The following is a 25,384-nucleotide window of genomic DNA, read 5'->3' on the forward strand; positions in this document are numbered from 1 at the left end:
CATTAATGAAGGGTAAATATTTTCTGAGTCCCAAATCCACTAGTAATACCAAATACTTGAGTAGTTCACTGTAGCCTAAAGCTGCATCATTAATTCAAATTCAAGATTGACACAACAGATATAATTAAGCAGTAGATCCTAAAGAATTCTGATTTTGTTCAAAACGCCACTTATTGCTACAATAACTCCTTAACTTTAGATTTTGAATCTGTATACCAATTTCCATTTTCAAAAAACTATTTCTGCTTCTGTAAGATGCATTTGAAATTCTCCCTCCCTGTTTTGTACCCCAAAAGTTATAAAATCAAAGGGCTTTGATATTGGAAAGGGCTTAGAGATTGTCTGAGTCTGGCTCAGTCCTTGTAAAGATGAAATGACTAAGCTAGCAGAAGGATTTGGTGATTTGCTTTGTATCATCCAGACTAAGCAGACTCAAGGTCTCTTGAGTTTTAGTTGAGTGTTTTTCCATACTCTCCTATCTGTTCCATAAAAATTCTCTACATGATTCATAATCCTATTTTAGTTTATATTAATGAATGCACTTGTTTTACACTGGTTGCTTTTCCCTCTGACTTTACTCTTTTGCATGTCTTCCACTTCACATCATGGTTCCAGCCCAGTGATTATAACAGGGCTCATGTGTGGTAGGCGCACATCTGGGTGGAGGATGATAGAAGGAAAGGATTGGGAAGCCTGGGAAAGTTTAGTAATCCTCTCCTGAGCTCCAGAAGAGCCTTCGGTATCACATTGCTTTATCAATGTCTATATGTGTGTCTCTCTACTCTGAATTCCTTGAGATCGGGGACTATGTCTTATTAATATGAGTATCCCTAATGCCTAATTAGGGTTTCCCTCTGCCTAATGTAGAGTCTGTATCCAGGAAATGTTTTCAACAAAATAAAATAATAAATTAACTCTCGTCTTCTTAATCCTATACTCTGAATTATCCATCTCCGTGTCTTTCCTTCTTATTTGAAACAACTCTATGATAATGTTTTTGATCCATTATAATTTCTACTTCCTTTGGATATCATTACACAAATAACCATGGTGGCCTCTTATGTTTATTCAGCTTGTTTTTTTTCCATAATATGTGCAGTGGAAAATCCTGTCACTCTTGAACTTGCCCATTTTAGCCCCAATAATTTTAAATTCATATCCTGTCTTTCAAAGTACTGACCATTCATGCTGTAGTGCAGGAACTAATATTGTTACTCTTATGGATCTCGATATCCCTTTATAATTAATTCTTTAAATACATTGTGTAAAGAACCGATACAATGTGTATTTATGTAAAAAGAGATTTATCTTAAGGAATCGGCTCACACATCTATGGAGGCTGGCAAAATCTACCGAGTGGGTCAGCAGGCTGGAGATTTAGGAGGGCTGATGATCCAGTTCCATCCCCACTCAGAAGGCAGTTGCTAGAGAATTTTTCTTGCACAGAATCTTTTTGTTCTATTAGGGCCAACTGATTGGATATAGCCCACCCACACAATAGGGGGCGAGGCGAGGGGGCATGGGAGGGTAGGGCATGGGTCTGTTTTAACTCACAATCCACCAATTTAAATGTTATTCTCATCCATAAACACCCTACAGAAATACTCAGAATAATGTTCAACCAACTCTCTGGCACCCTGTGGCACAAGCTGACACTTAAAATTAACCATCACACCCATTGCTACTGATTATCATGTATGGTGCAATCACCAGGTCTAATTTTCTTTTTTTATATATTAATAACGAATTAGCATAGTACCATTTATTTAAATAGTCCCTCCCTCCATCTGATCTTTAAGCCTACTTTATAATAAATTGGTTCTCCATATATGTGTAGGTCTTTTTCTGGGATCTGTTTTCGGTTCTGCTGATCTATTTACATATAATTGTGTCTGTGCTACACTGATAGCTTTTATGGTGAACTCCACCAGGTTGTTCTATTTCTTCATGCATACCTGGCCTGTTATTGGTCCTTTTCATTTCCATATTTATTTTAGAATTCGATCATAAAGTTCTATAAAGAATCTTTTCAGGATTTTTATTGGAATGGCATTATATCAATAGTCAATTTAGGGATATTTGACAGGTTGCCCTCTAAGCTGATGGGACACCTCTTCACTGATTTTGGGTTTTCTTAAGTGTATTTTAATAATGATTTACATCTCATTTCACAAAGGGCTTCTCCATCTTTTTATGGATTTGTTACTATATACTTTATATTTTTGTAGTTTAACAGGTTACTTCTGAATTCTTATATATTTTTGTATCCACTGACTTTTTTAAGTTAAAGTGTAATTGACTCAAAATCTTATATTCGTTTCAGGTGTAAAACAATGATTGGACATTTGTATGCTACAGGAGAATCACAAATCTAGTCAACATCTGTCTCCATACATAGTTACAAAAATTGTCTTGCAACAAGGGCTTTTAAGATCTACTCTCGGGGCATCTGGGTGGCTTGTCGGTTAAGCATCTGCCTTCAGCTCAGGTCATGATCCCATGATTGAGCCCCACATCAGTGGGGAGCCTGCTTCTCTCTCTCTCTCTCTCTCTCTCTCTATCTCAAATAAATAAATAAAATCTTTAAAAAAAAAAAGAGATCTACTCTCAGTGAATTTCAGTATGCAATACAATAGTCACTAGGCTGTACACTACATCCCTGTGACCGTAAAATCATCTTATTAATTGTACTAATTTACTTTGTAGACACTTTAGAGTTCCATTGGGCAATCATGTCAGAAAAAATGACAGTTCTGTTTGTTCCTTTTTTTTTAAAAAAAATTTTATTTATTTATTTATGACAGACACAGAGAGAGAGAGAGAGGCAGAGACACAGCCAGAGGGGGAGAGAGAGGCAGAGACACAGGCAGAGGGAGAAGCATGCTTCACGCAGGGAGCCCGATGTGGGACTCGATCCCGGGTCTCCAGGATCACACCCCGGGCTGAAGGCGGCGCTAAACCACTAGGCCACCGGGACTGCCCTGTTTGTTCCTTTCTAATCTTTATACTTTATTTTCTTGTCACTGACCAGTTCTTTCTGGTTGGCAATGCAGTATTAGATAGGGGTGTAACAATGGGCCTCCTTTTGTTATCCTGTTCTGAACGAGAATACATTTAATACTTCACTACATATGATTTTTCTATAGATTTGTAGTATTTTTTTTTATCAAATTAGAGAAATTGGCTTCTATTCTTATTTTGTCTTATTTTCCAAATAAATGTTGAATAATGCTCTTCATCTATTGAGATGTGTTTTTATCTCTTTAATCTATTAATATTACACATTATACTAAACTTTCCAATATGAAATGAACCTGCATTCTTAGACTAAATCTAACTTGGGGATATATTTTTTATGAACAACTAAAATTTGCTTATCAGTTTCCTAATATTTTAAGTAGCATCTTTGCATCTATATTTATGAGTGGGATGTGAGCCTAAAATAAACTGGTAGGATTCCCTCTGTTTGATACACTCTATATAAGGGATCTTGTAACATTAGAATAATCTGTTTATTTAAAGACAGGAAGAATTCACCTATAATAATAGGTAGGCTGGTGGCTTACTCTGGTGCAGGGTAGATTTTTAACTCCAAATTTAATTTTTTAATGACTAGAACAGTTTAGGTAAACCTAAAACCGTAAATCTAAACTGTTTCCTCTTTCTTCTTAAAAGAATTCTAATAAAAATTATACCTGTATGAATTTCTCTCTGTTTTTAAATGTGTTGGTATAAAGTTGATCATAGTATCTGTTCTATCTCCAGCATGTGTGGTTATGTTTTCATTCCTTTTTTAAAAAAAAAAAGTCTTACGAGAGTGTTATCAATTTTATTATCTTTCTAAGAACCAACTTTTGGGTTTGTTAATCCTCTCTACTTTCTGGCATTTATGTACAATCCATTCTTCCTGTGCTTAATTTTTTATTCCACAGAACTTTGCATGTGTGCAAGCTCAGCAATACCTTCCGTTCTTTATTTAATCTAGCATTTAGTTGTCCTCATTGAAAGGTTCACTCTGTTTTATTCCATGCTAATGCTGGAAAACCCCATCTCACAATCCATTATTATGTTCCCACACACTAACAAAAAAATAATCTACCTCAGAGGTACCTTGTTTTCAGAGGATTTCCAGTATTCTCAAGGCCTCTTCTATAAGAGGGGAGGAAGTTATCCATCCTCAATGGATCAAAATGTGTCAAGTAGCAAGCCGTAGGCAAAAACAACGTGGAAAGGTGCTACATTGGGGTTTCAGAACCATGTTATAGTCAAGTCCCCATTCTACATCTTGTTTGCTGTGTAATCTTAGGCAAGACACCTGTCTTTCTCAACTTTAGTTTCTTCATCTTTAAACTGCCCTGGCCACTCTGTACATTGTTGTGAGAAATAGGGCCGAAAAGGGGAAAAGTAATGGCAATGACTTTAACATTATTTAAAATTTATTGAGAGTGATGGTACACCTCGTGTAAGTCAGGTTTTACTCAAATTAGAAGTTCTGTTTATGCTAGGATAATGGGCACCAGTAAGAAACTTCTCAATATTGTCTCAAATTAGAATCACCTGAGGAGCTCTTCAGTATTACTGGTCCTGGATCTCATTCCCAGAAATCCTGGTTGAATTGGTCTGGGTGGAGACTCAGACATCAATGTTTTTTAAAAGCTCCCAATAAGACTGTTATGTTCAGCTAGGGCTGCCAGTTATTGGTTTAAAAGCACATTTTCTCCTTTTAAATGCACCTTCCCAAAAAGTGACCACAATTTGGTTTTCCTTCAGATCTTTATCAGAGTAAGCATTTTTTAAAAAACAAAAGAAGGAACAGTATAAAGTGGTCCGAAGTCCCAGTGACAATAAATAAGCCTTCCTCACTTCAGTGTTTAGTGTGATGCCAATTTACTGCCATTTATTTTTTAAAAAAGATAAGAAAAACAAGCCCCCAGAGTGGGGGTTGCCAGTTTCCGAGCCTATTACCCTTGTTGAATCTGCTCTAGTTTGTTCAATATATCTGGGCTTTTCAACACACCCAGCCTGCTGGACACAGTTAAGTAAAAGGCATATGCTCAAAGAGTTCCCTGCTATGTTTCCCTTCCCCTTGTGGATATATTTGGATTCAGTGAAGGTGGGTATAGGAGACAAGTAATAGAACTGGGGGTTCTGCATCTGCTGGGTGTCAGCACCATGCACAGGAGTGGAGGTGGGTGCAGTATGTGGCAAGAGGTAGGGTAGGAGAACAAGTCCCTTAGCCCCTGCAAGAAACAAACACTGCAATCTAGTAGGGCTTCTTCAGATGCATTTTATGAAGCTGCTAGAAACTTAACCAATGAAGCTACTTACCCTTAAGCAATAAGTATCAGAATAAGCATTTTAATGGATTTTTTTTTTCTTCCTTTTTACCTTTCCTTATCAGGTAACTGCTGGTGTCCCGCTTAAGAGAGAATATACAGAGGAGGTAAGAGCGGGTATCTTGAAGGCTTGTGTGAAGAACCATTGAAATGCAGTTAACCATTAGCTAGCAGTTGAATTTCAGTCCGTAAATGAGTCTCCACCTATGGCCTCTTGGAAAACTGCTTTTCTAGCAATTCAAAAGGAAGTAGGTGGGAGCGAAGGATAAAATCCATTCAGTTAACTTTTCATTCTTAAGAAATGATGCAACGTATGCTCTATTCCTTGTCCTCTTGGCAGCCATCAGAGCAGGAGCTCAGTCTCCAGCCCAGAAACAAATATGAAGCTTATACCTGTATATTCTTCTGGTGTGCAAAAAATCTGCCTCTGGTAGTGTATATAATTGGCTTTATCACTTGCTTGAGTTACTGGACTCTTGGGTAAATAAACTTTGATTTACTGGCAACAGTACCTCTTAGCTCCTACAGGTGGCACCAGGGCTTTGAGCCAGGAATGGCCGGACAGCGCTTCTCACCCTCCCCAGGGCCTTGTGCCCCCTTGTATACCAGCCTACAGAGTGTGAGCACATTGCTTATGCCCTGGCCACCGGACAGCAGCAGAAACTGCCCCCTGGCTCAAGACCCCGATACACTATTGGACCCGGAATGATTCCAGAAATTATCTTGAAAATGAGCCTCCTCCTTCTGTAACCACTTTTTCTTGGAGGAGAAAGTATTTTATGGTCTTATTTAATAGCTTTTATGACAGTAAAGTGAGCAAAATGGAAGCAAAACCTGCCAGAGTGGACTTGCCAGTTGAGTTTGGCAGCTTTGGTGGGAGGCGTACATGGGGGTCTGGTTTTCTTCCAGAACATCCAGCTGGTGGCAGACGGCTGCTGTAACCTTCAGAAGCAGATTCAGATTGCTCAGCTCTTTGGGGTTCCTGTTATTGTGGCTCTGAATGTCTTCAAGTAAGTGAAGCCCCCTCCTTTAAGTGTACTCCTCTTGCTGGGCCACCCTGTGAACTAGATTTGTGTCTTGAGGGTGTTTGGTCTTTCTCTGCTTCATCTAAAACTATAGAGAAAAAGTCTGCTCCTTCTGTTTGTTTGTTTGGGTTGGGTTGGGTTGGTTTCATTTTAACAGAAGTTTCTCAGATGTTTATGGGAAATGAAATCTATATAGTGAGTTAACATATCCTTGGCTTTTATTTTTTCCAATTCCATCCAGCATTTCTGTCTGAAATACTGTGGATGATCAAAGGGTTATGTTATGGAATTTTTCTCGATAAAACCCTTAACAACTTGAAATATTTGAGTCCTGTTAGAGAGGCTTTTTTTCCCGCCCCCCCCCCCCCCGCTTTTCTTTAAGTCTGATTTATTAAACACAATGTAACCACTTTTGATGTTTAAAATATATTCAGTGTTAGGGAGCAAAGTTCTGTATAAACGGTTAGTCTTTCTTTAAAAACATCACTAAATGAATACAGATGCAAAACCACAAACGTTTTCATCACTAGGACCGACACCCGCGCTGAAATTGACTTAGTTTGTGAACTCGCGAAGCGGGCTGGCGCCTTTGATGCGGTCCCCTGCTATCACTGGTCCATCGGTGGGAAAGGGACGGTGGAGCTGGCTCGGGCTGTGAGAGAAGCTGCCAGTAAGGGAAGCCGTTTCCGATTCCTGTATGATGTTCAGGTAAGCTCCAACAGCAGTTGAGAGTGGCGTTTCCTGCCCTTCCACTGCACCAGGCCAAGTGCTGAGAGTTTTGCCCAACTTGTCCCATTTGTTGGCCATGACAACCCTCCAGATATGGAAACTGCAGGGGAAAGAGGTTGAGCCACCTGACCAAGGCCCAAGGCCAAGGGCAGAAGCTCTCCTTGCCCCAGAGTCCATGACCTCAAAGCCGTGCTCTCCTTCCCAGGAGCACGCATCAGCAAAGAGGGGCTTTGGGGGCCAGGGTTCGACAGCTAGCTAACACATTTCAGGGCTTGCTCTTTTGAGCAACTTAAGGCTTGTGAATTCATGAGCACAACTTTTCTTCGTCCATTTCTGCCATGGTTCTCATCCTTTGTTGTGGTTTTCTGGAACTATATGTATGATATTTTAATTGTATAATACACATAACTTAACACTTAACATCTTTTCCATGTTGGGGTGTAGAGTTCAAAAGTGTTAAGTACATTCACATTGTTGTGCAACCACCACCCATCTCCAGAGCTCTTTTCATCTTGCAAAACCTAGACTCTACACCCATTAAACCCCAGCTCCCCATTCCTGCCCCCCCTCCCACCTCTCCTGCTCCTGGTAGCCACCCTTCTGCCCTCTATGTCTATGAATCTGACTGGTCTGTGTATCCCATGTAAGTGAAATCATCCAGTTATTGTCTTTTTCATGACGGGTTTATTCACTATCTCAGTCCCTGGGAGGAATAGCAGAAACGGGGTCGCTAATGAACAACAGAAGTTTATTGCTAGCAGTTTGGGAGGCTGGAATGTCCAAGATCAAGGCTCAAGCAGATGTCTAGTGGGGCTAGCTTCCTGTGTCATGTACGACTGTCTTCTCATTATATCCTCATATAGTGGAAGAAAAGTATGATCTCTCCAGGGTCTATTTTTTATGCGGGCATTAATCTCATTCATGGGGGCTCCAGTCTTATGACCTAATCACACCAAAAGACCCACACACACAGACTCCTAATTCCCTCACCCTAGTCGCCCCCAAAGTTCCCATGTCCCCTAACACTGATCACATTGGCAGTTAGGCTTCATCATATAAATGGTGGCAGGGGTAGGGGCCAAATATTCGGTCTCTATCATTTACTTAGAGTATTGTCAGAGTTCATCCATGTTATTGCATATGTCAGAATTTCCTTCCTTCTGTCATGTCTATATGTCATCTTTTGTCAATTCATTCATCTGTCAGTGGCCATTTTGGCTAATTATACTTCTTGGCTCTTAGAAACAATGCTGCTATGAACATGTGTATAAAAATATCTCTTTAAGACTCTGCTTTCAATTCTTTGGGGGTATACACCCAGAAATAGAGCTCTTGGATTGTCCAAGACATTTTTACATAGCTGTATAATGAGCTTTTGGTCAGAAAATCTGAACTTCCCAGGACCTGACACAGTTCATCTTGGCACCCACCTGCACATCTCTATTTTGAATTTTATGGCTTTAGCTCGGGCTACTGGACTTGTCCCCATCAATAGCCCATGATTTCCAGAGCTCTCAGCCTTGAAGCTGGTTGCTTCTTCTCCCATTCCTTCATCCCTCGCACATTCTGTTGCTCTCTCAGATGTTACAGACATTAACATCATACCTCTTTCCAGCTCAGATGCATAAACCAACAGCATAAGTAAAGACAGGACATAGCACCATTGTCTAAGTCCAGAGTCACATCATCCAAGAGCATGATGTTAATCATATTGCCAAACCTCATGCTTACCGAGGGCTTGTTGTGTGCCAGGCATGTGAGCACCTTGTGCATGTTAACTGCTTTAGTCCCAGCATTCCCGTTGGGTAGGAACTGATGGTATTCACCCCATTTTATGCATACAGAAACTAAGGTTCAAGGATATTACATAACTGCCCAATGTCCCATATCCTGAGAGAGGCAGAGCTGAGATGGTATCTAAAAGGATGGAGGAGGGGAGCCCCGGTGGCTTAGCTGTTTAGCACCGCCTTCAGCCTGGGGCATGATCCTGGAGACCCGGGATAGAGTCCCACTTTGGGCTCCCTGCATGGAGCCTGCTTCTTCCTCTGTGTCTCTGTCTCTGTCTCTCTGTCTCTGTCTCTGTCTCTCACGAATAAATAAATAAAATCTTTAAAAACATAAAAAAAATAAAAAATAAAAATAAATAAAAGGTTGGAGGTAATCATCTGGCTCTGTTCTTCGAAATTCAGTACCGTGTCCAAAACTGGGGGTGAGGGTGGGGAAACTACTCCTTGAAGAAGGGACCCACCTGTAGAGGAAGAATGGCAGTGACAAGCACAGGATCCATGCCAAATGCTGGACATGGGCACTCTGTAAATGTATGTGAACGGAAGAATTTCAGGACCAAGTTAGGATGGTTAGCCCACAAAATTTTGTCATGCTGAGAGGCCGTGTCGTGAATACGAGCCGAGCATGTTCTGGGTTACAGAGGAGATGGAGATCAGTAGAGGGAGGAGACCCAGGTTCTACATAAAGAAAAATGGTCTAATTAGAAGAAGTGAGTTCTCTGGCCCTGGGATCTGAAGCAGAAGCTTGTTGCAGCCCAGCAGTGGGCGCGAGTGCTGAGAGGGTTGAAGGCAGCTCAGTGGGGGGCCAGCCAAGCTGTTCTGTGTTCCTTCCTTTCCCTGCCCACCCGGGCCCTCTCACAAACCACTCTCCGGGACCTCACTCTCCGTGGCCTGCTCCAGGAGCCTCAGACTATTGCCATCTGATCTGGATCCACCCTACTCTGAGTGGCAAAGGCAGTTTTTGAGTGAAGGATTTCACAAAGTAGGACTGTTTTCAAGGAAATCATCCCAAGTGAAAAGAAGATGGGTGAAGAGAAGAAATGTTTCTGAGTTAATGCTGTCTCATACACCCACTAACCGAAAGATGAACCCCTTTCCTTCCCGATATTTTAATTTTTTTTTCTGAATTCCCATTCTTCATGGAGATAATGCTGTTAAAATGTCTGCTTCCCTATAAATGGGGGGAGGGGTGGTGGTGGTTATAACAACATGGAAAAAAAAAAAAAAACAATGTGGACCAAAGTCCTGTGTCTGATAGGAGTCTTGCCTCACTTGTCAACATTCTCTTCTCCTTTTTCTTATAACAAGAAATTAGATTTGGATTGCATAATTATTAAAGAACCAGCATCTCAGCATATTGCTGCACAACAAAAAGAGTGATAGCTACTTCTGGCTCACTACGTACTGCCTCCCTAATAGCTGTGTTCTTCACATTGGCAAGATGATTTTAGATAATAGAAGACCATTTATAATCCTGTCTAGAAATCTATTCCTTTGTGCAGTCTGTAACACGGCTCAAACGTTTCTTACCTCTTCATTTCTTGTGTATTGTGCTGGTGAACTTTTACAGACTAATTCATGGTTTTCTTGAAACTCTTCATTCCCCCACAACTAACCCTTTAGTGCTTGGCAGGTTGATATGTGTGGGATTGCCCTAAGGAAAAAAGAAGTAATAAAGTACTTGGGATAAATCACCTTGCTGCCTTTACTTCAAAGCTCAAACTGGGCTCCTGTGTGCCTTCTGCTAACTCCCCAGACTATTCCACCAAGAATGCTTTCCGTGCAGGGTTGATGGCATCCTATTTCTGCCCCCGTCTTGCATTACAGAAGAAAGTCTCCTAAGATCATTTGGAGGCCTTTGACATAGTATAGGAGTATAGGACATGATTGCTTTTGATGGGGAGTGGAATCATCTCAAAACCCCTGCCGAAGGAAGAACAGCTAGAGCGCAGTAGAAACACTTGACCTCAGAAATACTGTGGGGCTGGACAACTCACAGGGTTAAAGGCTTTCTGATGATTAGCCGGTAGTTGGAAACAAGCTGCACTTCTGGCTTGAGGGGGAGGTCTATGCTGAACTTCATAGAAAATTGAGTTAAGCAGCCACTGTCCTTCAGAGGACAATTCTGTGCCTCTTTTTATCAGAGTAGCTTCTTTTTTTAAAAGATTTAATTTAATTTATTTTTTTATTTAAATTCAATTTGCCAATATATAGTGTAACACCCAGTGCTCATCTCATCATAAAAGATTTTATTTTTAGATAATCTCCACACGCAGCATGGGGCTCTGACTCACAACCCTGAGATCAAGAGTCGCACGTTCCACAGACTGAGCCAGCCAGGCATCCCCAGAGTAGCCTCTAATTCAAGAGTAGACAACTTTTTTGTTTTTAAGTAGGCAACTTCTGATTATGGTACTGGGGGCAGCTGGTGAGTAATTCCAAATAATAAATTTTTAAAACAGGGACAAAGAGGGTCACCTGGCCGGCCCACTCGGTGTAGCTCTTGATCTCAGGAGTTGTGGCTTTGAGCTCCACATTGAGTATAGAGGTTACTTAAAAATAAAATCTTTAAAACATTTTTTAAGTTAAAAAAAATAAGAATAAAGCAGGGAATAAAATACAGTGGCCTAATTGCTCAAAGGAAGTTTATCCTGTGAGAATGAGTATGTTTAAACTTAAATTCATGGTTTCCTCACAACCCTTTAGGAAGATCACAGTCCCCAGAAGTCATCTTCTCTGTAACTTTCCATTTTGTAGCATGACTTTTGATAGATCTTTACAATTGACCAATATAATATCTCCAGCCCCACAAGCACATAGGAAAATAGTATAGCAGAAAGAAAAGCTAATCTGTATTTACGGTTTGTTAGCTTTCAAATCCCTTTCCATTTGTTACTTCAAGGACATCTCCAGTGCCATGGGGTGTGTGAGCTCAACTCTGAGTTTCAAATGCAGAAGCAGAAGCTTGGAGATGAGAGACTTGCCCCATAACAAATGGGCACTTGATGGAAGGAGAAACATAGAGTTAAAAGGGGAAAGTTTTGAGGTCCTGCAGAATTAAGTTTAAATCTTGACTGGACCTCCTACAATGGATATGAATTTGGTCAAGTTAACTCATCTCTCTGAGCCTCAGCTTTTTTTATCTATTAAATAGTATCTGATACTGACACCTGGAGCTGCTGTGAGGACCAAATGAAAAGTCTCAGAGTAAAATGCAGGAATGTAGGAAGCTGGCAATCAATGTTAGCTGGCCTTCACATTCACTTTTAGGAGGAGAGAGGGCTTTCCTGAATTGACCTTCAAGAATTTAACTCAGGTGACTGTCTTGGGCTCTAGGATTGGTTTCCTGTTCAAGTGGATTGAAACCAGGAATTAGAAGCCAAGTTTCCTATTGCACCAAGAATGAAAGGCACCACCAAATTAAAGGAAGATGTTTAGCATTCTTTCTGCATTAGAACTGGGAGCTCTTAGTGATAGAATAAAAAGTCAGTCACTTTTGCAAAGGCCCTGGGCCACTGAAAGTCAGCTTGCGAATCCGACTCTGAATCTTGTTTGTTAAATCAGGAGTTAAGGTTGAAAATCATCTATATATCCTTCCTCTAACCTTGCAAACATTTCGAGGTGTAACCTTGACAGTGAGAGGATAGTGTTTGTTTTTATTAAAAGGTCTTTCCTGTGCTTTGTGTGAAGCCACTCTCTTGATCGCAGTGGGGGCTAGATGGAAGGAGATCAAAACGGACCTATGGACTGGCCAGGAGGGAGGACTCGGCCCAGGGCAGCCAGCATCCCTGATTTCTGAACTACTGCACTTTCACTGCCTGTATATGTAGGAGAGTTTTCTCTTCTGCTGGTCTGTTTAAGGCAGAGGGCTTGAGGGGAGGTATTTGGGTTGGTGACTGAGGAATTGTTTTCTGTTTCTTAACAATTCAAACTTAAACACATATCGGCTGTTAGAGTGGTTTCGTGAGCTCTCTTTTCATTGGCCTCTAGGCATTTGCAACTAGAGCCTCAAATTTGAAATAAATAAAGTATAAATGCTTATATATGTATATATAGTTTTTAAAACTGGTAAAAATATGCATAATATAACATTTCCCATTTTAACCATTTTTAAACATATAGTCTGGGGCATTAAGTGCATTCCCATTGTATATGGTGATAATTAATAGAATTTTAAAGCTTAAAATATTTATGAACATCTCTGTATGTCTTTTATATTTCACAGTAATAAGAAAGAAAGAAAGAAAGAAAGAAAGAAAGAAAGAAAGAAAGAAAGAAAGAAAGAAAGAAAGAAAGAAAGAAAGAAAGAAAGAAAGAAAGAAAGAAAGAAAGAAAGAAAAAGAAAGAAAAAGAAAACCTGTAGGAGAAGGGATGTGCTCTATTTGTGTTGCCCCGTCCTTACCATTATCTCCCTCTTGGGCCCGTTAACCTCCCCTGACTCTTTCCTCTCTCTTTCAGACTCACTCCTGGCCTGCCTGCTCCCACTGACCCTTTTAGCTCTCCACCCTTGCTGTGCAACAGAATGTTTGAAGTATTCTATAGAAAGCGGCCCCTTATATTTTCCAGACAGTTGGGTATCTCATTCAGAAATCCTACACTTTCTTATGTTCTGCTTTCTATTATGATCCAGCTCTGGTCTTTCAAGCCCATCATCAGCCTCTTGTCCCTGGCCTCCTTTCCACGATTCAGCTGCAAATTCCCACATTGCCTCCCCTTAACCCAACCACACCCTTCTGCAGACACATCTCACACCTCCATCTAACTAAGATTCTGTTTCAGCCCTGACCACTGTGTTCTCTGTCAAGTCTCATTTGGCCTCAGAATATTACTTCCTCAGCCCGCTGGCTGCCTCACTCATCTGACTGTGGTAGGACTTAGCAGATCAGAGTCTTTTGTTAGAACCAGCCCGCCTCTTCAACACATTCTACTCCGCCCCCTGTGATTGTGGCAGAACTTGTCCGAGCTTTGTTTCCTTGGTGCCAGAAATAGTACCTGACGGGAAAGAAAGAGTGGTCTAGAACTGTTTCACTTATGTGTTCCACAAGGATTCCTGTAATTTCTTTTAAATGCTCTCTTGTAACATGAAAAATGGAATGTCACTAAGATAGAAGTTTCCAGAAATGCATTACTGGATCTAAAATCATGGGCCAGGGATGCCTGAGTGGCTCAGCGGTTGAGTGTCTGCCTTTGGCTCAGGTCCTGATCCCAGGTCTGGAGATCGAATCCTGCATTGGGCTCCCTGCGAGGAGCCCACTTCTCCCTCTGCCTATGTCTCTGCTTCTGTCTCTGTGTCTCTTATGAATAAATAAATAAAATCTTTTTAAAAAATGAAATGAAATCATGGGCCAATCAAGAGAGGCTGAGGGATGTGCAACGAACTATCAGTGTGCCACCACATGTTAGCCAGCCACCTTCTACCACCACACCATCCATTACCCGGACCTTCTGACTTAAATTTAGGTGACAGGAGACCACTGGGGAGGGACAGTATCTATTTCTCAACCTAAAAAGCAAGCCTTTAAGGAATATTATCATAGATATTATCATTAAAGGTACCACTTACAGCATACCTCTTCAAAAAAGAAACCTACAAACTTAAGAGTTTCATGGGAAAAACACTCAAAACAGCATACTTTCAGTCACTCCAGTATCAGAGAGTTTGGGGACTTGTTTTAGTAATAATTTTTTATCAAAATATGATTTCTATTTCCTTTCGTGAAAGTACAGTTGACCCTTGAACAACACAGGTTTGAACTGTGTGGGTCCAGTCGAGCAGATCTTTCTCAGTAAATACGGTACAGTCCTATAACTGTATTTTCTCTTTCTTACGATCCTCTTCATAACATTTTCTTTTCTCTAGCTTACTTTATTGTAAGAATACAGTCTATAACACATGTGACATACAAAATATGTATTAATCAACTATTTATGTTATGGGCAAGGCTTTTGGTCAGCAGTATGCGATTAGTAGTTAAGTTTGGGGCAAGGTAGGGAGTCAAAACTTAATCATGGATTTTTGCCTATGTGGGAGGGGGTGTTTAGTGCCCCAAATCTCACATTGTTCAAAGGTCAACTGTAGTTTACTGTGTTTTCCAGTGAGACTTTGACACCCAGAGTGTTTTCTTTGGAAGCACACCTCCAGTAGATCAATGAGGGAAATTATGAGTCTGTGCTGAGGAGCCAAGAAAGAGAGACAGGGGCTCCTTGCACGTGAAAATAGAGCCCAAACCACACCTTGCATGCATTTGTGTACATGCAAACAAACACATGAGGTTTATCAGCAAGGTTTGCTGAAAGAGAATTAACACATCTGCCATAAAAAATATGTTATGTGTTGGCAAAGCCACATGCTCAGGCCACAATCATCCCTTCCCCATTTTGGGTAGGAATAGATCATTAAAATCATCTATTCTTATATGTTCCTTCCTTGACATGGCTGTGACATTCTATCTGAGAGTATAAAAGATCACCCATGTGAATTCCTTCTTGTCATCCTTTGATGTAGACAAATAGAGATTCTTTGGCAATGAACATTTTTTCCGTTCCCAGACCCCAGCTATATCCACCACACATCCCGGTTGCCTAAAGAGAACGAGATTCCTCTGGAAGTCTTCTGGGTTAAACTGTTGTTCAGGGCCAACGAGCCAGCAGGATGGCTCCTCAGTGAGCTGGCTCATGGAAGTCAGCACGTACACCTTTAGGAGCTCAGATGAGCTGGTTTCCAGCCAGGGACAAGCTTTGTGTCAAAGATACAAGGGTCTGTTGTTCTCAGTAAGAGCATGCTCCCATGACACTGAGGTATGTTAGACCTCATGAACCCCTTATACCTTGTGTGTACTCAGGATAAATTAACTTCGATGGTTTCACATTATATTTTTCAGTACCAGAGAGGCCATTTATACTAAACTGCACTTGTAGATCATTTAAAATTCATGCCTCATTTAAAATACAAAATACAAATTGACATAATTACTATGTATCCAGAGATTTCTGTTCAACTAACAAGTTTCTTAATTGATCCTTCTCTTTAAACATTTCATGGGCATTGGAATACATTTTGCTGGTATCACAGCATAGGATCACTTAGCTTAATTTTTAAGTTTTTATTTAAATTCCAATTAGTTTACATGCCGTGTCATATTAGTTTCAGATGTACAATTCAGTGATTCAACATTTCCGTACAACACTCCATGCTCATTGAAACAAATGCACTCCTTAAGCCCCAAGATCACTTAACTTCTATGAATTTCAGCCTATGGCCTTGTTAAAACAATAGAACATTCAGTATAGCTGCAGAAGAAACACGGATGTGTTCCAACACTTCAACAATTGTGGGCTTAAGAATTTCTAGAGTATTGATGGTAGAGTATGGCTTAGTGTCTTCATGGGTCTTCTAAGAAACAGCCAGGGCTGCTGACTTTAGAACTTGACCTCCAAGTAAAAGGAGATGCCACAATATTGTAATACCTTCACACTTCATTTTCTCTGATTCTAGAAGCTTCATTTTTAACCCTGGTTTTAAATTTTATTCTATTTTACCTGTGTCCTGGTTCACTTTCTTTTTGTCCATTTTCCTCTCACAAAAAAAATATTTTAAAATTTTAAGTAATTGCTTTTCTAGAATTTTTAGATTAATTTTATTTCACTGAAAAACAGTTCTTAAATAATTTAATAGGGATGCCTGGTGGCTCCATCAGTTAAACATCTGCCCTCAGCTCAAGTCATATCTCAGGGTCCTGGGATCAAGCCCCACATCGGGGGTCCCTGCTCTGCAGGGAGTCTGCTTTTACCTTGCCCTCTGCCCCCTCCCCTACTTGTGCTTTTGCACGCATGCTCTCTCTCTCAAATAAATAAATAAAATATTTAAAAGTAATAATAATAATTTAATAATTCTAACAGGTCTCCTAGACTTTATCAAGAAAGATATGCTATCTAACTTGGACTAACTCAGCTTCTATGAGCCTGGATTACCATAAATACAAAATGAATATAATGAAACATGAGGTCCCTACATCCTCCAGTGTACCTGTGTGGTGTCAACTCTGTGCAAGAGGTTGTACAACAGTATAACAATAGGTCAGAGTTTTCCAGATCTGTCCTGCCCAGTACCATAGCAACTGGTTATAGGTAGCTACTAAAATTTAAATTAACTAAGATTAATTTAGTGGCACTGGTAACATTTCAACTGCTTAGTAACCACCAGCTACTAGACTGGGAAGCATGTATATAGAACATTCCCACCTTCTCAGAAAGTTGCCATTAGACACCTCTGTTCTAGAGTATTTCCATTTTTTGAATATACGTTTAAGAGGTCTAGAAGGGAATAAATGTAGAATATAGTCAGAGTTCTGATCTTGGTGAAGATGAAGATTTAACATAATGTTAGTTCAAAAATGATCCAAGATACTGGCATAGATGCCAGGCTTTGTGTAGGAGCTTATTAACGAGTTCAGCAATTGTGCATAGTACACAAATAGAATAGTCCTGTTTCCAGAAGATGCATTGTGTTTGCTGCCATTCACACCTTGACATGTGTCTTCCCCTTTGTATAGGATAACCTTTCCTTCCATTGCTTATTAAAATCTTACATGTCCTTCAAGCATGACTCAAGTTCCTTTCTACATCTCACCAGCTTTTGATGATCTCCATGCCTTGCCCTGTGCTCTGGGATCTTCCATCTTTAGTCATGACATTTATGTAGAGCCTTTATTACACTCTTCTGTCACATTTGTGTGTTGGGTCACTTCCCCATCCTATTAGGTATGCTTTGTTTAAGTAGTGCCCAAAGTTCTTTTCATATCATGACATCTTGAAAGTACCCACCCTCAGCAGTAACTTATTCATTCAGCAGATGTTTCTGGAATGCCTACTAATTGCAAGCCACTCTAGACTTTAGGGATAGGAGGGTGAACAATGTGGTGAACAAATAAATTAGTAAATCTTTACAGTGTCAGGGAAAGCCAGGAGCGATTAATACATGAACATTCCTAATTTATTTTACCATATTATTTGTTTTATAAAACCTATCATTTAAAACAAAATAGTGTAAGTGAATATCAAGTTCAGATCAAGATCATTGGAATGAACTTGGCTCTGTTTTTTCTTTAAAGATTGTACTTCTCCCCCAAATTGAGCAGAGGCACAGCTAAAAGTCCCTTGCCTATTGATGTAATATAAATAGGTTGTACGCAATGAAAACTATCTTATCAGGGCAGTTTTTAGTTTTTCTATTAAACCCAGAAGATATATTAACTGAGATAATGTTTTTATTTGTTCACTTGTACACAGGAGTGAAAAGGAAAAATTGTAGTAGCAGTCCTAGATGGATTTTGGTCTTGAGATGTTTAGCTACATCAGCTGAAGCACTCGATTTATTCAGCATGGGGCTGTGGGACACACACGAGGGTTTGGGGGGTTCCTTCTTTTAGGCTTCCATTGGACAGCATTGCACATGTCAAAGCTGTCAGAGGAGTACTCTCACCTTCTCTAAGCATAAGAAGACTGGGGCCAGGGCATCAAAAATTTGGAATGGCAGGGGACAGATTTCAGTGCTTTTTGGGAAGCATGGAGGTCTGGCATCTGAGGCTAAGGAGGAGAAACAACACCCAACTAGGACGCAGGCAGCTGGCCCTGTCCTGCTTTTCTGCACTTTGTGGTTGGGTCATCTGTTATGTTTGGGTGGTTGCAATTTCCCTATAGGAATTTAAAAAACCATAATTACACAGCTCACAAAGTCAGTCTGGCACCTGCTTGAAATTCCCAAAATACTTTCAAATAAGCATTAAAAAGGAAGGCAATATAGTCAGAGACCAAAAGTATGTATCTCTGAATGCCCAAGAGAATTGAAAGCTGGGTGTCGGAGGTCCTCGTCAACCCATGCTCATGACAGCATCAGTCACAGCAGTGAAAACTTAGAAACAACACAACGCCTGGTGGTGGATGAATGGATTTTTTAAAAAGTAGTGTACACATACAATGGAATAGGAAGGAAATTCAGACCAAGGCTACAACATGGATGAACCTTGAGGTTCATGCTAATTGAAATAACCCTGATGCAAAAGGACAAATATTGTCTGCTTCCACTTGTATGAGGTAGCTGAATGGACTAGCCAAATTCATAGAGACAGGAAGTGGAAGAGTGGTTGCCAGAAGCCAAGGGAAGGGAGTTAGAGTTTAATGGGCACAGTTTTAGCTTTGCAACGTGAAAATAGTTCTAGAGATTGATTTTACAACATGAACTTACTTAATATGGAACCAAAGACTTCAAAATGGTTAAGATGGTTAACTTTCCACTATGTATATTTCACTACAATTAAAAATGAAATACATGTATTTCCTAAAATATTTCCATGTTTAAAAACCTGTGGTACATCAGCTAAATGCCCACTCACACTAATTCCTTCACTATTCATCCTTTTACCTTGTTCACATGTGAGCTCTTTAATTATCATCTTAATAGAAATTGCTGACCTTTTAATTTCCAATCATAACCTAGAGTTCGGTAAATAGTGTACTGTATTCATTAAACACGTTATAAGTTGTAATATATGTATTGTTGTTTTGTTTTACTTTCAGAGCAGATGTAATTCTTTCTGCCAATCCTGTTAGCCTTACTCCATAATAATGTTACTTAGGGTTTGTGTGGAGTGACATGCACAACTCATCTTCTCTATGTCACTTCAGTGCTTGCAGTAGTATAGCATACAGTTCATACCTGCCCATTGTACAGATGAGCAAATGAATTCTTAGAGTTTACATGATTTAAGCAGGTATAAAAAGGGGCCGTGTTCTTTCTTAGGCCTCTCGCCCCAGAGCTGCCACCTTGCTGTGCTGTAGTGCCCATGGGGACACTGCCTGTCACCCAGGACCCACTTTTATGCTATACTACTTGGGGAACACAATATCCTGAGATCTGACTTCCCCTGACAAAGCATGGTCATTGTGCTTGCTCGTGTAGATTCTACAAGTATTTTCCAGCATCCTATTAACTTCTATTTCTTAAGAGGTTTGTTACTTGCAAAGCATTTATTGACCAGCAGAAGAGATCATATTAACTTAAGTGCAGTGTTGAAAGCAAGCACTTTGGTGCCCATCAACATATAATGCTGATGAGGTTCAGTAAAAAGTCCCTTCTCATTGTTTTCTTCAGCTCATCAGCACCTGAACTTTCTTATAATTATTGTGAACATCATACCACACGGAATCCTTGCTTGGTCTACAGGTGATATTCAGATTCCAAAGGCCGTATTTCATCCTACCTCTAAGTGGGCCTTGACCTTGAAGAATTTATAGGCCGTTCCTTCTTTTCACCTAATATGAATGTGGCATCTTTCACGGTAGAAGTCACCCTGAAAGCTATCTCTGTAGTCCAGCCTCAACTTTGCATTTGCGCAGTAATTCTTTCTACAACATTCCTGGCACTGTCCCTGGCTTGTACTGATCTCTCCTGGGGTGGACAGGCCACTGTGTAGTTAGGCAGCTCTAGTTATTACAGCTTTTCCTTAAATATTGGGCTAAGAATTACTTCATCCTCATTTCTGTCCATTCTCCATATTCTGTCTTCCTGGAAAATAGTGATCATTTCTTTTTTAAATGGTTCCTTCTGGAGGTACAGATTATTTGCTGATGTCTCCTATAATGTGGTTTACAAAAAGCCCCTTGCCATCTGGTAAACTTCAGTATCATAGTTTGATCATGGGACCATTATCATATCCATCAATGCACCTTAAAATAGTGTGAGCTTTGCCAGGCCTCACTGCCAGGCCTTAACTCACTCAACTCCTCACTGCCAGGCCTTGTCTAACCCCTGGTCCTGCGAAGCACCCACAGAAGAGACTTGCCTACATCTCCTTTGGGAAGATCAGTAAAGACTTTCTGGAGATGCTGGCCCATGAGATAGACCTCAAGGAGCTTTAGCAGAGATTGATCTTGCAGTACTACAAAGAGGCTTTATGTGTAAGGGCCCAGAAGCAAGAAAACATGGGGAAAATTTAAGATATGCGAGCTTATCCTAGTTATGCTTCAGAGCACATATTGTGCAGCTACTTAAATGTCACAACCAGATTGTGTCCTTCAGTAGGTCATGGCAAGCCTGAGATTTTTGAGTTTTTCTTAGGCGCCTTCTAGGGAGGTTAGACTGGTAGAGTAGGGTGTATTGAGAGGAAAGAATCCAGATAGGAAGCTTCATGATGGGGTAGACCATGAGCATCTCAACCAAGGCAAGAGTACTCAGAAGAATCATTTTCCCCACATCCTAGCCTATGCCTGATACTCTCATGCTTTTCATTCCTGCTAATCTAATGAGTGTAAGTTGAATTTTCATCATTTTAGTTTGCCTTTTCTTGATTATTAATGAGATTGGGCATTTTTTCATATGATTATTAGTTACTCCTTCTGCCCAGTATTAAATATTTGTCTTTTTCTTAATTTGTAGGAAGTTTTTTAAATTCATTCCAGTAACTAATCTTTTGACTTTTAAATATTTGCATGTAACCTATCTTCTCCCAGACTTCCTTATCCTATCCCCTATTTATAATGTCTTTTTTTAATACAAGAAATTATAAATATTGTTGTCAGATCTGTAAAACATTTCTTTTAGGGTGTATCCTGTTGCCTTGTTTAAGAAATCCTTCCCTACCTCATAACCATAAAGAGAGCTCCCAATGTTCTTTTTTTTCCAGTATTCAAAGTTTTAATTTCAAAAGTTATGTCTTTGTTCTATATTGGATTTATTTGGGTACCAGTTGTGAGGTAGGAATCTTAATCTTTTCTTTTCTTTCTTAATCTTAATCTTTTATTTCTCTCCAGCTAAAGTCACTTGAATAGTCCGCTCTTTCCCAGTTTTGTGTCATTTCTACTGTATACTATCCACACCTGCTGTGATATCCTTCTGGGTTCTTTCTTATCTTCCACTGATTGATTCATCCAGTTGTGTGCCAATACCATATGGAATTAATTACCATAGTTTTATGGTGTGATTGGTACCTAGAAAGCAAGTCTCCTATCTTTGTTCTTTTGGTTTTATTTATCTTTGAAGTTATCTCACCTATCTATGCTATTACTCTTCATTGTGAATTTAAGAATTGGTTGGCCAAGCATCCCAAAGTGCTGTTGGGAATTTTATTGGAATTGCATTGAACTAATAAGTTAGGTTTAAGAGAACTGACATCTTTATAGTATCAAGTCTTCTCATCAGTGAACAAAATATATCTCTCCATTGATTCAGACCATCTTTTATGTTCTTCAGTGAAAGGTTACAATGACTTGCACCTTCACTTATTAGTTGTTGAAATGCCCAACATTTAAGTTCCAAACTACAGAACAACTCTATAGTTATAAAATCTGTAGTAAAGAAATCACATTTTAAAGCAGTTAGGGGTTCCATCAGATTGAGAGGGTAGAGCTAGCTTTTATTTTCTCCTGTCAGATAACTCTCCTTTCCTGTGTACATCGCAATACAAGCATCCATTCAAAAACTGGAAAGAACTCAAATACAAAAGCTAACCTTACACATAAAGGAGCTAGAGAAAAAACAGCAAATAGATCCTACACCCAAGAGAAGAAGGGAGCTACTAAAGATTCGAGCAGAACTCAACGAAATCGAGACCAGAAGAACTGTGGAACAGATCAACAGAACCAGGAGTTGGTTCTTTGAAAGAATTAATAAGATAGATAAACCATTAGCCAGCCTTATTAAAAAGAAGAGAGAGAAGACTCAAATTAATAAAATCATGAATGAGAAAGGAGAGATCACTACCAACACCAAGGAAATACAAACGATTTTAAAAACATATTATGAACAGCTATACGCCAATAAATTAGGCAATCTAGAAGAAATGGACGCATTCCTGGAAAGCCACAAACTACCAAAACTGGAACAGGAAGAAATAGAAAACCTGAACAGGCCAATAACCAGGGAGGAAATTGAAGCAGTCATCAAAAACCTCCCAAGACACAAGAGTCCAGGGCCAGATGGCTTCCCAGGAGAATTTTATCAAACGTTTAAAGAAGAAATCATACCTATTCTCCTAAAGCTGTTTGGAAAGATAGAAAGAGATGGAGTACTTCCAAATTCGTTCTATGAAGCCAGCATCACCTTAATTCCAAAGCCAGACAAAGACCCCGCCAAAAAGGAGAATTACAGACCAATATCCCTGATGAACATGGATGCAAAAATTCTCAACAAGATACTGGCCAATAGGATCCAACAGTACATTAAGAAAATTATTCACCATGACCAAGTAGGATTTATCCCTGGGACACAAGGCTGGTTCAACACCCGTAAAACAATCAATGTGATTCATCATATCAGCAAGAGAAAAACCAAGAACCATATGATCCTCTCATTGGATGCAGAGAAAGCATTTGACAAAATACAGCATCCATTCCTGATCAAAACTCTTCAGAGTGTAGGGATAGAGGGAACATTCCTCGACATCTTAAAAGCCATCTATGAAAAGCCCACAGCAAATATCATTCTCAATGGGGAAGCACTGGGAGCCTTTCCCCTAAGATCAGGAACAAGACAGGGATGTCCACTCTCACCACTGCTATTCAACATAGTACTGGAAGTCCTAGCCTCAGCAATCAGACAACAAAAAGACATTAAAGGCATTCAAATTGGCAAAGAAGAAGTCAAACTCTCCCTCTTCGCCGATGACATGATCCTGTGTACATCAACTCTAAGTCCTACAAATGTACTGTTTGCCATTGCCAAGCAAAGCTTTTGAGTAGGCCATGAAAGACTTCTGCCCCTTGCTTGACATTCATTCTAACAGTGGGCACTTGGTCCAATAGCTGTTCACCAAACAATAAATCAATTAACTGCATTATGCTTATGTATGTTCTCTGCACAGTAAAATTATGAATGACTTTGTCAAATGATTTACTTAAATAAGAATCACTTTATCTATGGCATGTTCCATTCCTAACAAACCATTGTTGTTTTTCAAGATCACTTTCATTTCAGAATTTTACCACAATCCGCATCCAGGTTTCCACTCCAGCATTATGGAAGGTTGTTTCTCTCCACCCCACACACGAAATTTGCCCATATCTAAACTTCTTGTCTTTTTTCCCAGTCTTCATGATTTCTCATTATTTGCTAAAGTGACGCTAGATTCAACCTCTGACTTCCCAATAAAGTGATCACATCAACATTTAAAATATCAGCCCATTCCAGGGTGCCTACTGGCTCAGTCATTTAAGCATCCAACTCTTGATTTCAGCTCAGGTCATGATCTCAGGGTCATTAGTTGAGTCCCACATCAGGCTCCATGCTCACAGTGGAGTCTGCTTGAGATTCTCTCTCTTTCTCTCTCCTGCTGCCTCTCCCCTTCACTCATGCTCTCACTCTCTAAATAAATAAATAAATAAATAAAATCTTTTTTAAAAAATCAGCCCATTTTTACTCATAAGAAAATATACTTGTTTTTTAGCCTACTATGTTCTGTCATATAACCTGAGTTCAGAGGCACTTAAACACCAGCATTAAGTATTTAGTTAGGATACTCTTATTCTGACTTCTGAGACCATTAAAACCATAGTATTAAGTACATTTTTAAAAACAATGCAATGGATAAAAATTATTGACTAAATAAGCAGCCTTTGTGTTGGCTGAACATCTATAGCTTCTTGATACTTCTTCATACCTTAAGGGTGATAGAGGAAAGAATATTTGTTTCAAGTGCCATGGATGTTGAAGAGGAAATCTGGTAGAAAATTTTAAGCAACTACAAAAAAGCTCATTGAGCTTTCCCTCAATTCTTTAACGGGATTAACATTAACAATTTTGTTGTCATTTGTGTTTCTCTAGCTTCCAATTGTAGAAAAGATAAGAACCATTGCCCAGGCTGTGTATGGAGCCAAAGATATCGAACTGTCTCCTGAAGCACAATCCAAAATAGATCGTTACACGCAACAGGTAAAAGTTACACTTTTATGGGGAAAATCCACGTTGGGCTCTTAAAATACTCACCTTGACTTAAAAACAGTTATAAATCTCACCAGCTGAATGTGGCTTAATCTACTTCGTCTACAAAAATTGAATTAATATCCTTGGGTAGTTTATTAACTCTAAATAGAACATTATGGCGTGGGTATATACCCTGTACATCATTGACTTGTAGTTACAAGTCGTCTGATATGGGTGATGCTGTATCTATGACATGTTAATCCCTCCTACTCAGCCACAAACACGGAAATTTTCTGGATGTGTCGCTGTGGAATCAGAGTTAGATGATCCATAATGCTGCTGCTTCATTGCAGAGCTCTTACTACCTTAAAAATATTAGCACAGTGCCAGGTAAGGCAAGTCATAATGCAGCTTTTAAAGATGGGGGTGTTTGGTGTTCCTTTTTTATCCAAGTGGTTCACTGACTTGGTGCTGAGATTGTCCACCCAAGATGAAGGTTCTATCTCATCTTCTACCTCTAGAGAGTGACAAAGGCAAGTTGGCAAGCAGCTTTGAAGGTGATGGGAGTCAGCAGCCTGAGTCTAGTCCCAAAAT

General features: G+C 39.8%; 1 protein-coding gene across 3 annotated transcripts in view; it reads left to right on the top strand.

Annotated features, from left to right (window-relative positions):
- Positions 1 to 25,384, top strand: part of MTHFD1L (methylenetetrahydrofolate dehydrogenase (NADP+ dependent) 1 like) — a 188,306-nt gene that overhangs the window by 114,239 nt on the left and 48,683 nt on the right. For all 3 annotated transcript variants that reach the window (XM_077896736.1, XM_077896745.1, XM_077896755.1), the window contains 4 exons: positions 5,402 to 5,443; positions 6,246 to 6,346; positions 6,892 to 7,069; positions 24,692 to 24,799. In XM_077896736.1, coding sequence (XP_077752862.1) covers positions 5,402 to 5,443; positions 6,246 to 6,346; positions 6,892 to 7,069; positions 24,692 to 24,799 — 429 coding nt within the window. The remainder of the gene's footprint in view (positions 1 to 5,401; positions 5,444 to 6,245; positions 6,347 to 6,891; positions 7,070 to 24,691; positions 24,800 to 25,384) is intronic.

The sequence above is a fragment of the Canis aureus genome, chromosome 1 (assembly GCF_053574225.1).
Source record: "Canis aureus isolate CA01 chromosome 1, VMU_Caureus_v.1.0, whole genome shotgun sequence".
Classification (NCBI taxonomy): domain Eukaryota; kingdom Metazoa; phylum Chordata; class Mammalia; order Carnivora; family Canidae; genus Canis; species Canis aureus.